Source organism: Pisolithus orientalis (assembly GCF_024613125.1).
Source record: "Pisolithus orientalis strain OTSU chromosome Unknown F5J12scaffold_20, whole genome shotgun sequence".
NCBI lineage: Eukaryota > Fungi > Basidiomycota > Agaricomycetes > Boletales > Pisolithaceae > Pisolithus > Pisolithus orientalis.
In genome coordinates, this window is record NW_026260801.1 from 614,050 (window position 1) to 629,319 (window position 15,270).

Consider the following 15,270-nt stretch of genomic DNA (forward strand, 5'->3'; position numbering starts at 1 on the left):
GTCCAGTTCATCTTTTGGATCATCCTCATCTGGATTATTGTCACCAGGCCCATCATCACCAGGACCGTTGCCAGGGTCATCATCATTGGGATTGTTGTTGTCATCATCATCCAGCCCTTCATCCCCAGGATCACCACTGGGGATGGAAGCAATGGGGTGACATGGGGTAGGAGTATTGGATGTTTGGGCTGAAAAGCCCCTGAAAGGACTAACAGGGTCTGGGGATCATCTAGTGGTGCCCAAGGCAGCTAGTGCTGTCTCATGGCAGGTTCCACTGGCTGAGGCAGAGTCAGGGTTGGTGGCAGAATGGTCATGGGGAGGTTGGAAACAAGCCTTGGTTGCCATGGTATGTTAGACCCACACAAGTGGCAGTCTGAAATACTGTCAAGTTTGTGATATCCAGGTTGAGGCTGGACCAGAGGTCAAAGTGGGTGTGAGGCTGAGGGGTCAGGATCAGGGGGAAGGGGCAGAGATACAGGTGGTGGACTGATTGGACTTAGCGACTGAGATTACAGTGCTATTCCCTTGCATGGGTTTCAGTCCAAGTCCAAGGCTGAGAATTACAGATAGAACTTCTTTGATCTCAGACTGGGGAGTACAGGCCAAGTATCTAAGAGCTTATATACTAGAAGTAGCTATAGTACAGAGACCAGTAATGCCAGTCTCACAAAGATTGCTAAGATGATTGGTAAGACAAGTATCAGTAAGGTATGACTAAGGTAACAGAGACTGGGACAGGGCAAACCAGGGACAAGACTGGGCAGAATTCAACTGAAGTGACCTGCACTGCAAAGCAGTATGTACCATGCTAGACCATCTGGGGATAAGGGAGTGAGTTGGTTGGCAGGAATCGACAATAAGATATTGATGGGTGCTTGTTCCCAGGCTTGGGACATAGAATGAACCAGGATGAGTGCTTTCATTTTGTCATTCAGGGTAATACCCTGAGCAGAAATGGCCGCGAGGAGCATAGTAATCTCCGAGATCTTGACCATTATGTCATCCTTGGGTTTAATTTGGATGCAAATTAGGTGTTGAAACTCCATGAATGTAGTCATTGCAGATGGAGCACCATAACTGGCATTTAAAGCAAGCCACTTTTCATTTGAGGTGGCTAACCCGTCAATTGACATTGCGATCATTGGATCACAATACAAAGTTAAGATTCCTTGTGCACAGGCATCAGAGGTGTCCCATGCATCGATTTCGGCTTGTGCTGCACCAGCTCCAGGTCTGGCAACAGTGCCACCAACAATTCCCATAATACCGAGTGTTTGCATATAAGCCTTCATAAGAACCCGACCAAGAGGCATAGTTCAAGCCGTTGAGTTTTGGGATCTGCTTTGAAAGACCTTCAGACATCTAGTGTCAAAAGTCCATAAGCAGGTGTTCGTATAAGAACAAGTGAGTCGGATGAATTTTAATGGATGGAGGATTTAATATGTGGATTTTGTTGCCCTTAGGTCTGCGAGCAGAAGCTCTAGCAGATTGAGATGGGCAGCGATACTTGCATTTGGGAATATGAGGACGAGGATTTCGCCAGGTTTTAACTATCAGTGTACCTCTCTCAGCGAATCTCCAGTTAGGGATGCGAGAGTTATTGCGCTCTAGACTTTCAAAGTCTAGTGGAGGAAAATAGTGGTAGCTTAAAAAGCTCCAGTTGCAGTCATGCAATGGTATTCCATCCGAACGAAATCCAAGATATGGATCTGCGCAAGAATAAGGTACATTGATAGCATAGGAATAGCAAAAATGAAGATTTCTACAAAGAACTTCGAGACAATTGTAGGACTTGTTGATAATACAAGTATTAGTTCCCAAATGGTTTCGCCCTCCTAATACGTATGGTATGTCCATTAAACTTGGAAGAGGATAATTTTTGACATATGGCTCGAGCTTCATGAGCTCGGCTAAGAGCAGTAGTGCATATTCCTCGAGGTTGGGGTTCTGCGAGATAATCAAAAGTACCTGTCTCCATGACATGTTCGAGATCGTTAAGAATCTCTGCTGTGCCAGGCCAGTAAGTGAAGTTAGCATTAATGGGGTCTGTACCCCATGAAAGATGCCAGTTAGAAGGTGTATATTGCAGGTTATCTCCCATATCGGCTTCATCCCGGAACCGTCATATAAACCTAAATAGACCGCTATCAAAGCAGTCTCCTCTGTGTCTGCGTTCTCAGAACCATCTCGGCACACAACGGACATCTGTGGTACCGTCAACCCAAACTCCTTGGAAATTGAACTCAAGATGTTGGTTCCAAAGGTGGAGAGGAGGGATGACGCCATTGAAACATGGGTCATAGAATGGGTGGATGTTGTAGTAGACATATACGAACATATCATGGGTGACCGAGAAGGCCAGAACAGTGTCAAGGGCAGGATCTTCATAGAAGGCTGAGGGAAGATTGCAACCATTGAAGTTCACAATAGCATGTGGAGTTGACGTATGGGATAATTTAGGGAAGAAGTCGGTTAGATAACCATGAAATGCTAAATGAAGGCCAGGGTAGAAAAATGGAGACTCAAATCTGGGAAAGTGGGGCATTGTCTGCCACACTGTTTCCATGGTTTTGAGCGGAACGAGGTAGGTAGCTGGATTCGGCTTTTTGAAATATGTGACTGAGGAAGGAACCGCTTCTCTCCAAGTTGAACAGTCCTGCACATATAACATCTCAATATACTCTATGATCTCCTTTACTGCATACTTCTGCCACTTCACATCATACATCCCGTCACATTGTTCAGCGATATGAAGCTCAGTTTTCTTTGCGATGACCAAAGACATCTTGTAAGGACCATAGATTAGTTCCCATAATAGATTGAAATGACCACAAATGAAGTTAGAGCAAATTGAACTCTGTGTTGTTGTCTTGAACGACAGCGAGAACAAGCTCTGGGTTAAGCAATTTGTTCAATGCAACAATTTCCTCAGGAAGAGGAGTTGAAGCGCATCGAGGAAGAGGAGGATCAGCTGCCTCAAACTCGTCATATGGTGGTACGGGATCTAGGTCAGCTTCAAAGTTGATGTCAGGAAGATGAAAATGAAGATAATGAGGAGGTGGAGTCGGTGGACAGCAAATGAGTGCTTGAACAAGAGCTTGACAAATGACTACTTCTTGGAGAAGATGCTGTTGTTGTCGCCACCAAGTGGAAAGACCTAATAGAGTAAACCAGAAAGCCATAGAGCATATAAACAGCTCCCAGAGGGTCAACATATCCAAGCCTGCATAATGAAGTAACAGTACAGACTGGTTAAGACCAGCCACAAGTGACATGGCAAAGACAACTACAACCATTCCTAGCACATCTAGGCCTATGACATCCATCATGATTTGCCTGTCAGCAGTGATCACTTGATGCAAATGCATAAATAGCTCACACACCTAGAAGGCAGGGCTCATAACCTATTGCACAGAGGAATGGGAGAAATGAAGAGCAATATAGACAAGAACACTTGCCTTGTGAGAATGGTTGTAGTGTTTGAGAGTTAGCAACAATGAGTAGTCTTGTTAGACGAGGCTCAGTAGATTGGATGTGTAATCTGATGGGGACTCTAGGAGAAAACCCTGAGTTTATATACATGAGTAGGTATGCACGGACCAGTAGCATATAAGGAAACTACTACTATGTATAGTAAGGAATAGTGCAGAATGCTATGGAATATGACATATAATATGACGTCATTGTGGAGCTGATTGCTAAGGCAGGTCATGTGATATGAAACGTGTTGATACACATGTAAGTCTAGATGACTCTAGATGTCAGAACTATTAGGATATTTCCAACACTTGCTTCCCTCATTACCTTCACTTTGCATGGGTCCTGGCTTTGGAGCCTGTGACTCCAGCTTTCCTAGCTTTGGCTTTGCCCACCCCACCCACCTTTGCTCCTGTTTTGTGAGATTGCTTTCCTCCTTTCACAAGTGCATTGCCTCATGGTAAGCTTCTCTGCATGCCATATTCTGGGTCTTCCACAAATTTTCCACTTTCTTCCACTCTGTCTGATGCTCAACCACATGGTTATAAAATTCATCACCTGTGAGTAATCTTGGCAGTCCATCACTGTTTAGCTGACCCTTCTTCCTTCTCTTCTGTTTTTCCTCCCATGCTGCCAGCTGACCTGACAGATGATCACAAAACATTGACTGCAAAACAACAGTTGACTGCATTCCAATGGGTGCATTCTTTGATGTGAACTCTTGCTCATAGGATTCATGTAATGCCATTTGGTAAGCTTTCTCTTTCTTGTTTGCTGGTTCTTCATCTAGCAGGGGGTGTGTGCATTTGTGCCATATTGGGGAGATTTGGGAAGGTGTGAATGGTGGGAGGCAATGGGATGAGGTGAGTGGGGTATCAGCCATGAGAAATGAGGCTGATGTAGATGCAAGTGATTCAACAGCATCTTTTGCTGCTGTGTGCCAAAGTGACTGATGCTGCCATTTCAAGGCACTGTTGCAACTTGAGTCAATGAATGGATTGTCATTGCTGCTCTGGCCAGAGGGTTGACTCATGTGGGAGTATGTGATGGACCTGGCACAGTACTTGATGGAAATGGGGTGTGTTGGATATCTTCAGCCTTTTTTTGATACTGATGCATAAGAGATGTGATGACATGAACAGGGCTTGGCTGTGGAAGTGGCAGCTGACCTTGAGATGATGTCTCCAAGCTCAGGGCCATCATCTCTTTGGTAATGATGTTTCAGTCAAGTGGCCAGACCCCAGTTACCCTGAATGCAGAATGAATGGTTTCAGGGGTGAGTGCTTTGAGATGAGCTCTTTTGTAGATTGTGATGAAGTTATTTTTAGTTATTTTTTGACATGTAGAGCTCTCAAAGCTGTTGCATGCCTCTGTCCAATAGTTCTTCAATGGACTGAAGACAACAACATCAAGGCCCTGATAGATGTGAGTGGCATGTGCAGGATAGCACAAAACATGAATATTATGTTCCCTGGCATAATTTAGGAACTCCTTTGTGTAATGGGAGTTATGGCCATCAACAAGGAGAAGACAAGCTCATCCATGTGCTTTCTCACAGGTTTTGTTGTCAAAGTCTTCAATCCAAAGTCTCCCAATTGCACCATCAGTCCACCCTTTGGGTGAATGAGTGACTCTATAATTATGTGAGTCCTTAGTATTCTAGTTGGAAGCCTGGCAAAGTGAACTCATGAGGCATTCAGAGTATTGTCTTGATGCCAATTTGTCAAAAATGACTTCCCCTTGTAGATGATAGTCGGTGCAATTGATCCACCTTGGCACAGATGGTCACCATCACAGTGATATTTTCATGATTTCCATCCTGCTGCTGATGTTGCATCTTCCTTTGTGCAGGACCAATGACACACTGTCAGCATCCATTCCCAGGCTGGAAGCCAGTCTCATCTGCTGCCCAGATGCAGTCCTTGACAATATTATTATCCTTGATGGTGCTCTTGAGTAAGTCACACCATGCTTTGAGGGTGTGCTCATTGACTACCTGCCCATGAGCAGAATCAAGTGGAGAACTGTCATAGTCATGTCTTGACCCTGGCTGGACTTGGACTTGCATTCATTCAGTCTGGCCTTGGCCTTGCCAATCCCAATACCGTTATACCTCGCATGAAAGAAGTCTGGGCCCACAAATCGGGCAAATCTATGCTTCCACAAATGGAAAAACCTGGGTCTTCTTCGACCCATATCAAACAAGAATCAAATTCTCTTCTAGCACGAATGAATAAGCCTCCACTTTGCCAAATTTGCAGAGGCAGCCATAATACCCATGATCATTAGTCTGGATCAGGCTCTGGATCCTTTTGTGGTAACTGTGGAGGTCACAGAAGAGGTCGTGGAGGTCATGGATGTGGACATGGATGTGGAAGTTATACTCCCTATCCACAACAACAGCAGCAAGGTTCTGGTTCTCATGGCCGAGGCCAAAACCATTGCCAAGGCAAGGGCAAAGCCTGAGCCAGTAATCTCGAAGTAGAAGGTACTGAGACTTTAAACTCTGCCTACATCGAAGAACTCCCTGAGGGTTCTTACGATCCTAATTCCAGATCTTGGGACATCTACCCTGATCAGGAACAATTCGAGAATACTGCTGAAGAATTTGATATCACTACTATTGATATCCCACACAAACCTTCCCCTGAATATTCTCTCCTGGATCCTACTCCAGTTGAACAAGTCTATTCTAATGACCTTGATACCTATCTCAGTTCTCACGTAATCACTGAGACTGAATCATATGATCCAGATCTTTCCAGACAAGATCTTGCTATGGCTATGGAAGTCATAGGACACACTGCTCATAATCCTGTGTCTCCTTCCACTGGTCAACTTGTGCCATGGTATATTGACAAAATTTCCAATTACCAACCGGACTGAGTTGAGTCAGTCAAGATTCGTGTAAAACTTCTGAAGTCTAATCTCCCCTGCACATGTTCAATTTGCAATCACACAGCCCTTTCTTGCTAGCGAATGGTCCCATCCCTTCGGGAACCATGGCAATGGAAGAACTCAGACTCTTATCAGAGGACAATTTCCCTTCCCCCTGATGAGCAGGACAGGACACATCAGAGTGGTTCCCTCGAACCCTCAGTATGAATGGGAACTTCCATTTTGGCTTGTGAGAACATGGTGGAGAATCGGAATGTTGAGGATAATGGCAGTTCGGCTTCGCTGACAGTATGGAATTCTGATCAATCTGCCTCTCAATTTCAAGGACAGAATTGTGGAAATGGAGGATCTCTCCAAAAATCCATACTTGTAAAATCTCATAAAAAGAAAAACCATCCTATGTCCTTATCTCAATTTCACGAATCAGTGCCAGAAAAACCTGTATGTAAACCTTTCTGTATAAAGCATAATCCAGACATTGAGTATGATCCAAACGAATCTGCATCGGGATATCTCCCTTCTGCATTCAATGGACATGCCTTCAATTCTTATGGCTGCTACCCCTTGGGTGTGCCCATGTCATTTGCAAATCTAAAAAAGAACCTTCCAAAGGGTGAGTCATTATGGATGTTGGATTCTGGAGCATCACATCATGTGACTCCTTTTAAAACTGATTTCCTCACATATCGAGAATTTAAAAATCCACCTTTGGCCTCTACTGCTGGTCTTAAAAAGGTTCAACTTCTCAGTGAAGGAACAGTGGTTATTTGCCTGGAAAATGGCAGTAACCTGCCCTTGCATAATGTTGTATACAGTCCTCTCTTTTCAAAGAGATTATGCTCAAGAAATGCACTCCTGAATAATGGGTATCGGAGCACTGCAACACTTACTGGCAAGACAATCAGAGCACCAAACAGCTGGATTGTCCTAGAAGCAAAAGTAGCTTCTCCAACTTCACCTCTTCATTGGTTTGTGGGCATACCACTTCCACCTACAACTGCCTATGGGGTCCTTTGCCCTTTGGTCAAGGAATCTCAAGAGTCTCTCTGGCATAATCACATGTGTCACCCTGCTCAAGCAGTTCTCAGACATATGCACTGATTAGGCCTGAAACAAGATATACAAATACAGGGGGAGACTTCCTCTTGTAAAGGTTGTGCACAAGGCAAACTTTCTTCTGAAGCTTTTAAACCATCATGAAAACGAGCAACTAAACCTCTCAAGTTGGTCCATGCTGACCTTCTTGAATTACCTGTCGAATCATACTTTCGGTCCAAATATATTTTAACCCTCTTGGATGATTATTCATCTTACGGTTTCTGTCTCTACCTCCAAAACAAATCTGACACTTATACTGCTTTTGCCAATTGGATGGTATCTATGCAACATACTACTGGACATCATCTTCTTGTGCTCTGTTCGGATCGAGGGGGAGAATTTATGGGTTCCACCTTCAAAGTGCTCCTTTCTTCGTGTGGAATTACCCATTATTTATCAATCGCTGACCAGCCACAGCAAAATGGTCGTGCTGAATGTTTTAATCAGACCATACAAGAAAAAGCAGGAACTATTCGACATCATACTTGTGTTCCAAAATGCTTCTGGAACTTTGCTTTCGACTGTGCACTTCACATGTACAATAGAACTCCTCTCAAAAGGATTCTTTTCAAAACTCCTGTCGAACTTTTCTTAGGAAAAATACCTGACATTTCCTATTTTCGCACCTTTGGCTGCAAAGCCTTTGTATGGGTTCCCAAAGAACAAAGAAAAGACAAATTGGAACCTCATGCAGTCAAAATGGTTTTCCTAGGCTACGAGCCTAACACAAAAGGATACTGATTTTTACATGGTCAAAAGATCATTCTTTCTCGCACTGCAAAATTTGTAGAAGACTCCTTTCCTTTCTGCTCTGATCATTCACAAAAATCCGAAACCTTTGACTCTGGTTCTGAAGACAACCAAGAATCATCATCTTCCAACTCTGAAAGCCTACATTCACTTCCGGATCCTGATCAGATCCAACTGGCACCTCATCACCACCAACCACCTCATCCGTTAACTCCTCCACAACAAAACCCACAGCAGAGAGCTGCGGACCAGCCTAGAGCTCCTCAACAACAAAGAAGAGCACCTGCTGCTGTACCACCAGTCGACCCTCATCATCTTAGGCATCCTTATCAACCTGAATTCATTCAAGGTGACTCACACAATGTTCGCAGAGCTCAACCTCCTGCCAATGACAGAGAACCTCATCCTAAACATCGATTCATACCTGTTTCTCATCCTGGAAATATCTATGGAGATAGACCTCCAGTCCAGATTGAACAAGATATTCAACAAAATCAGGATCAAGCACAACAGTGGATTCATAATGCTGAGCAACATGCTCACAATTCCAGAGAAGATATTCGGAGATATGCAAAAGAAAGAAGACCTCCTTCTCCGAGGCTACCTCCTGCACTTGTTCCTCCTGAAGTTCCTCATCATTTGACAGAACATCCTCAGGGAACTACACCTCCATCTCCTGGATCTCCACTTACTCCTATTCCAGATACTCCTGATTCTCCAAAAGGAATGCCTGGCCAAGAAGCTGAAATGCATCCTTTTGAGTTTGCACTTGCTGCTTGAATCAAGGAATCTCCGGAGCACTATAAAGATGTGCAAAAGTTATCTCCCAACTTACAAAAGAAATGGTTTGATGCCATGAAGGACGAATTAAAGTCTATCGAAGAAAGACAAGTATGGACCTTGGTGGATCCCCCAAGAGATCAGAAACCTGTTAAGTGTCGATGGGTTTTCACTATCAAAAGCGATGGTTGTTACAAAGCTCGTCTTGTGGCAAAAGGCTTCACACAAGAATTCGGCACCAACTTTGAAGATACCTTCTCTCCAGTGGCTCGATTCGAAACTGTATGAATCATACTTGCATTCGCTGCCCAAAGAAATTGGGACACAGAAGCCCTGAATGTCAAAACTGCCTTTTTATATGGCAACCTTGGTGAAGAAATCTATATGGAGCAACCAGAAGGTTTCAAAGTTACGGGTCAAGAACACAAGGTTTATCGGTTGCTTAGAGCCCTTTATGGCTTAAAGCAAGCTGCACTTGCATGGAATAAAGCCCTACATCAATCTCTACTTCAAATGGGCTACATACATTCAAAAGTGGATGCTGGGATTTATATCCATTCATCAAAGCTGGCATTGTCATTTTTCTCATCTATGTCGATGATGGACTCTTTCTAGGATTGGACAAACATCTTTTAAAAGCCAAGAAAGAACAATTCATGAAGAAATGGGAATCTCAAGACCTTGGTGAAGTCAAGGAATACCTTGGCATTCAAATTCACCAGGATAGATCCAAGAAGGAACTTTACCCTGATCAAATCCCCTATGTCAAAAAGGTCATTAAAAGGTTTAATATGGAGACTGCTCAAAATGTTCGCACTCCATTACCTTCAGGATATCAACTGGAAAAAGCACCATCAGACTATCAAGCTACATCCTCACTCCGAAGCCAGTACCAGTCTATAATAGGGTCTTTACTCTATTTGGCACTTGGCACAAGACCTGACATTGTGTTTTCTGTTATTCACATGTCACAATATATGGCAAATCCTACTGAGGATCATCACAACAAGGCCCTGCATATAGTTTGCTATATTGCATCTACTTCAAAAATGGCCTTATACTATTCTGGTCTTGAATCTTGGATCTTTGGCTTTGCTGATTCTGATTGGGCTTCAAATAAAGACACTCGTCATTCAACCACTGGTTACCTAATGTTTCTTGGAACATCTCCTATTTCTTTGTGCTCTCGCAAACAAAAGACAATTGCACTCTCCTCCACAGAAGCTGAATATATGGCACTCTGTGATGCTGCATGACAAATCAAATGGCTTCATATGCTATTTGATGAAATGAAATTGAAGACTGAGAAAACAGTTCTCTACTGCAATAATATGGGAGCTTGCTTCATAGCTGAGAATCCTTTATCGGATGGTCATTCCAAACATATTGACATCCAATGGCACTTCATTTGCAAATGTGTTCAAGAAGGTTTATTCAGTGTTGAATACGTTCAAACTGATAAACAAAAAGCAGATGGTCTTACAAAATCATTAACATGGCAAAAGTTCAAAACTAATCACTCGTCAATTGGTTTAGTCAACCTACCATTTTAGAGCAAGGGGGAGTATTGGAAATATCCTAATAGTTCTGACATCTAGAGTCATCTAGACTTACACATGTATCAACATGTTTCATATCACATGACCTGCCTTAGCAATCAGCTCCACAATGACATCATATTATATGTCATATTCCATAGCATTCTGCACTATTCCTTACTATACATAGTAGTAGTTTCCTTATACGCTACTGGTCCGTGTGTACCTACTCATGTATATAAACTCGGGGTTTTCTCCTAGAGTCCCCATCAGATTACACATCCAATCTACTGAGCCTCATCTAACAAGACTACTCATTGTTGCTAACTCTCAAATGCTACAACCATTCTCACAAGGCAAGTGTTCTTGTCTATATTGCTCTTCATTTCTCCTGTTCCTCTGTGCAATAGCAAGGGAAATGGGGAGGTCACTGGCAGCAAGGATGAGCAGAGTGTCAAGGGCACTGAGAGTGATGGCGAGAATGCGATATCGCTAAGATAACGCTGATTGGTGTTGCTTGGTCACTGACATACCTGTTTTGGTGATGGTTCAAGTGGTGTGGCATCCATGATAAGTCGTCAATTCTTGTCCAAGCTAATCACAAAAATACAGTATTCAAATTTTCGTTCATTTTCTTTATACTATATGCTCAAGTATATACCAAAGTCATCCTACCAGCTGATCTTAATAAAACATTGTTGCTGTGAATACAGAGGCGACCAAAAACTTGGTGGTTCAAGTGCCGGTAAATGACTGTAGAGAAGTGCGACAGCAGTGATGAGAGAAACCAAGTGGAATACATAGTGGTGGAGTACATGGGGAGGACAAGGAGGGGAGCGGATAACACATACGTGCCAGTGGGTACCTATAGAATATGCACATACGGTACCGATACGTGACCAAGAAATGACGCGCTATGTTTTGTGGGCGTCTGCGCAAAATTGATGAACCATGTTCATCTAACGCGGATAGTGTAAATGCGCCTCTCTGAGATGCCTAAGCATGTTTTTTCGTTTCACCTTCTTCTCTGCACCTAAAGCACACCAACGGCAAAGCACTTCGGTATCTGCCGCCATGTTCTTGATTTCATGGACGGCAGCAAAATGCTCTGCACAGTTATTGTACGTGACAGGTTCACCACACAGTCTGCCATCTTCGTTCTGCCAGCCACAGCACGTGCGTACGTTCCGATCGGAGAGCGGACGTACGGCGGACGGTCTCATCCTGCTCCGGGATTGGATTTTGGCAGAACGACCTGCTCGACGGGTGGAGATTGGCTCACTGGCACACGGACCTCTCTTCATTTTCGTCCGGCGGCGAGCTCTGATAGGACCGCGAGCCTGGTTTGCTTCAAACCCATCGATCATAATTCCATAAAGAAGATAGTCTACCATTGCCGGTCCTGCAGGTATTGGAAGGTTGCCGCTTCCAATGTCAGAGAGGCCGTCGTGCGTACAAAACTCGCTCGACGATGGCAGCGGCGAACTTTGGAAAGGTGGTATTGATGTTGATAGATGTGAGTTTGCAGCATGAGCACTCGAGTTGGACTGAGATGGGGTTGGAAGTATGTAAGGAGGGATGTGGGACACAATGGGCGTGGATGCGACCTAAGATCACGGAAGTGGGATGGTCGAACAGGGCATAAATGGCGAGTGACTCACTTCGATCTGTTGGTTTGGAGGTAGATAGGATTGCCATGTAAGCCAAGTTGGACTTGCCGCCCATTCCACAGGCGTTAGAATGTTCCCACCGTCTAGATGGTCCGAAGGATACGGACCCTGAAGTGGCGGCACGACGGAGTTTGAAGACGACGGCCATGATACGTTTGACAGGGGTGCAAAGAGAGCTGTGGAAGTTGGGCCCGTCGTAGGCTCGGTGGTGGCATGATGAGCGAGGGGTGGCTCGCCAGACTTGGAAACGTTCTCATTGTCCTGCGGGTATTCTAACGGGTGTCCCACCGCGCGGGGTAACACAATACTGATGTCTGGTGATGAAAGAGCAACGCTAGGGTTTATGGTATCGTCGGAGGCGCGACCCTGCGCACCCCCCTTGTAATGAGGCGTTACGGCATCAACAAGCGGTGCGTCACGGTGATAACTTTGGAAGGAAACCTGGGCTTGAGTAATTGGAACAGGGGCGGTATGATGGAGCAACTGAACGGGTTGATCCTTGACCTGTGTTACAGTAAGAGACTTGATAAATGTGGTTGTGCCGAAAATTTGGCTCACGATGGATAACCTCCCATCTTCGTCAGCGTAAGATGTTGAAACGGGGTAGTTCGTTTGCGCATGGGGGCTACCCCACGCCATATCTTGGTACCTCGGTATTGAAGTCGGAGCCTGATCGAGCGGTGGAGAGCCCTTGGTCTGAATGAGGACCCTCGGCTTACTTGACATCAGCGAAGCTTACAATAGATAATGCTCCGCTTTCAGCGACATTGTCCGAGGGCATTCCGGCACGTGCAGTCTACGGATGGACGAATTAGTGGACGACGAGATCAGCGGACGGCGGCTTACACACTGCAGATAGTCAACTGGGGAGACGGAGAAGTTATTGCTAAAGGTGAGAACGAAGGTGGGCAACCAGAGCTGGACGGCAGTGGGATGACATTTACGCTGATGATGAACCGATGCATTCCGCCGCTTGAGGTTGTTGGACGGCATAGCCATGAGCGGACGTTGCACCATAACGTGTGTGGTTGAGGTGACAATTCTGTTGGCAACGCAGGATCTGAGGAACACGTATTGTCGACCCGCTCGACATTGCAAGCGAGGGTGTTACCGACGAGGAAAGGAAGTAATGCATTGTATGTTCGAGGATAGATTGGATAGAACGAAACGTAGAAAGAGGGGAAGAGATACTATGGGGAGCAAGCGATCAGAATGGGTGTCTGTATTTCAGAGTGGCAACAACGATAAAAGTGCAGCCGTTGGAGGACGTCCCGATATGCCAAGCGGTAGCCGTGGGCTCCATGACACATAGGGAACATGCTTTACGGATCAACTGAACGTTCTCGGGGATAGAGATTGAGACCTCCCAGATAGCAATCTGTGAATCGGAACGCCGTCTGGTGGGCAACACGAGGTCAAAAGAATAGCAAAGAGAGGAAGCATGTGTTGCGCAGTTTAGTTGGGAAAATCCGAGCATGGCATAAATGAAGGTGGGAAGGAGGGCGGAGTTTCTGATGGTCACCGAGACGTCAAGTCGCAGTGAACAGGAACAAGGCTATTGATGAGCATGAGGTCAAGTAAATGGGGAAAACACGTTGTGGGCGTTTAACAGCTTGATGGCCGCCCAATGCCTTTTGCGGTTGTGGTTCGGAAAGAGCAGGTTTTGATATCGTCGGCGTTGAGAACTAAAGGTGAATGTCGATGTTTGCAGTAAGTGGCTTTGCCCCCGCTATTCCAATCTAGATAAAACCTCTCAGTTTGATAAGTGTGGGATCAACAGGTCGTCGTGCTGCACGTCGAAGTGAGGCAATGAAGCAAACTCGCGTGCCTTAGCGCATCTGGCACTCAGACATGACTATGAACCCCCGGACGATAGAAACCGTGGAACAGTGGGAGACAGCCTCTCGAGCGATGAGCTGGGATCGAGGCAAGCGGTCAGCCCTCCGTATGACTAAGCAATGTGGCTGTGCTCGAGCCTCCTTTCTCCGATTGGCAATTCCCGAGTGGCTTGCTACCTGCCTACAGCCGCGGTGTACCGCATCAGCTGCACCATTGTACGTGGTGTACCCAGGAAAATGGCTCGTCTAGCTCCTGGGCCTCCCCGGACACGGTGATTTAGGGCGAGATTTGGAGTTCCGTGGGACTTCCTTCCGGTGTATTTGGCAATGGAGGGGGCGTGGGCGAATTGACAACACGAGGCCTAAGGGATTTCTTCCGTCAGCCTGCCAATCTGTCCAACGGAACTCATTACAAATGGGCTCACTTCCTCCCAATACATACATTGGCCATTGCACCGGTGGCAGGTCTCCCTGCATAAAACGAACCAAATAAAATTCAATTTACTGACTGTCGTGACCCGTTGGGGAAAAGTCAGTATGGCCCCATGTCATGGTGTACGTTTGTACGTGCGCTGCAGGAGCAGAGATTAAGTCGTTAATGCAAATGAACACAATACAAAATAAGTATAAGCCTTGTGATATGACAGTCATATAATCCAGGGTGTTGGTTCCTGTTCTCCCAAACGCGTTAGTAATTACTCCCTGTTTTCCAAAAGCATAAAATACACAAAGGATATGAGTGTACTATGACAGCCATATCAGCTGGAGTGCTGGCTTCTTATGCTCACGTGTAATTATGTCCAGTTTTCATAAAAGCACAGAGACTATAAGTGTAATATAACGGACATATACATAAGCCAGAGTGTTGGCTCCTATTCTCCCAAACATGTTATGCCCTGTCATCCGAAGCGTGCCATCCACGTTCCGCTTGCAAGCCCCGACTAACAACGGGGTGTTCAGGGGCCTGATTCCCCTCCCAGTTGGACAAGGCATGATTACGCCACTAAGAGACGGGCGCATTAATGCCGGTCAGCAATACAGGGCAGAGCCAAGAAAAATAATAATAATAATAATAATAATCTTGTTTACAAGGTCACTGCACCCCGAAAATTGAGACGCTTTTTTCGACATCCGCGCATATGCCTCAATAACAAGTCGGCGCGGCAAATCCCACCAGCCACCTCACAACTGTAGCATGCTCGGGCATGGTAAATAATAAAG

General features: G+C 45.2%; 1 protein-coding gene across 1 annotated transcript; it reads right to left on the bottom strand.

Annotated features, from left to right (window-relative positions):
* Positions 1–11,374: 11,374 nt before the first annotated feature.
* On the bottom strand, positions 11,375–13,097 carry F5J12DRAFT_209603 (uncharacterized protein). The gene is made up of 4 exons (XM_051738432.1): positions 13,058–13,097; positions 12,203–13,007; positions 11,561–12,148; positions 11,375–11,500 (listed from the first exon to the last, which is right to left on the bottom strand). The coding sequence occupies exons 2-4, from the start codon at positions 12,935–12,937 to the stop codon at positions 11,456–11,458; spliced, it is 1,368 nt and encodes a 455-aa protein (XP_051598799.1). The 5' UTR covers positions 12,938–13,007; positions 13,058–13,097; the 3' UTR covers positions 11,375–11,455.
* Positions 13,098–15,270: the final 2,173 nt, after the last annotated feature.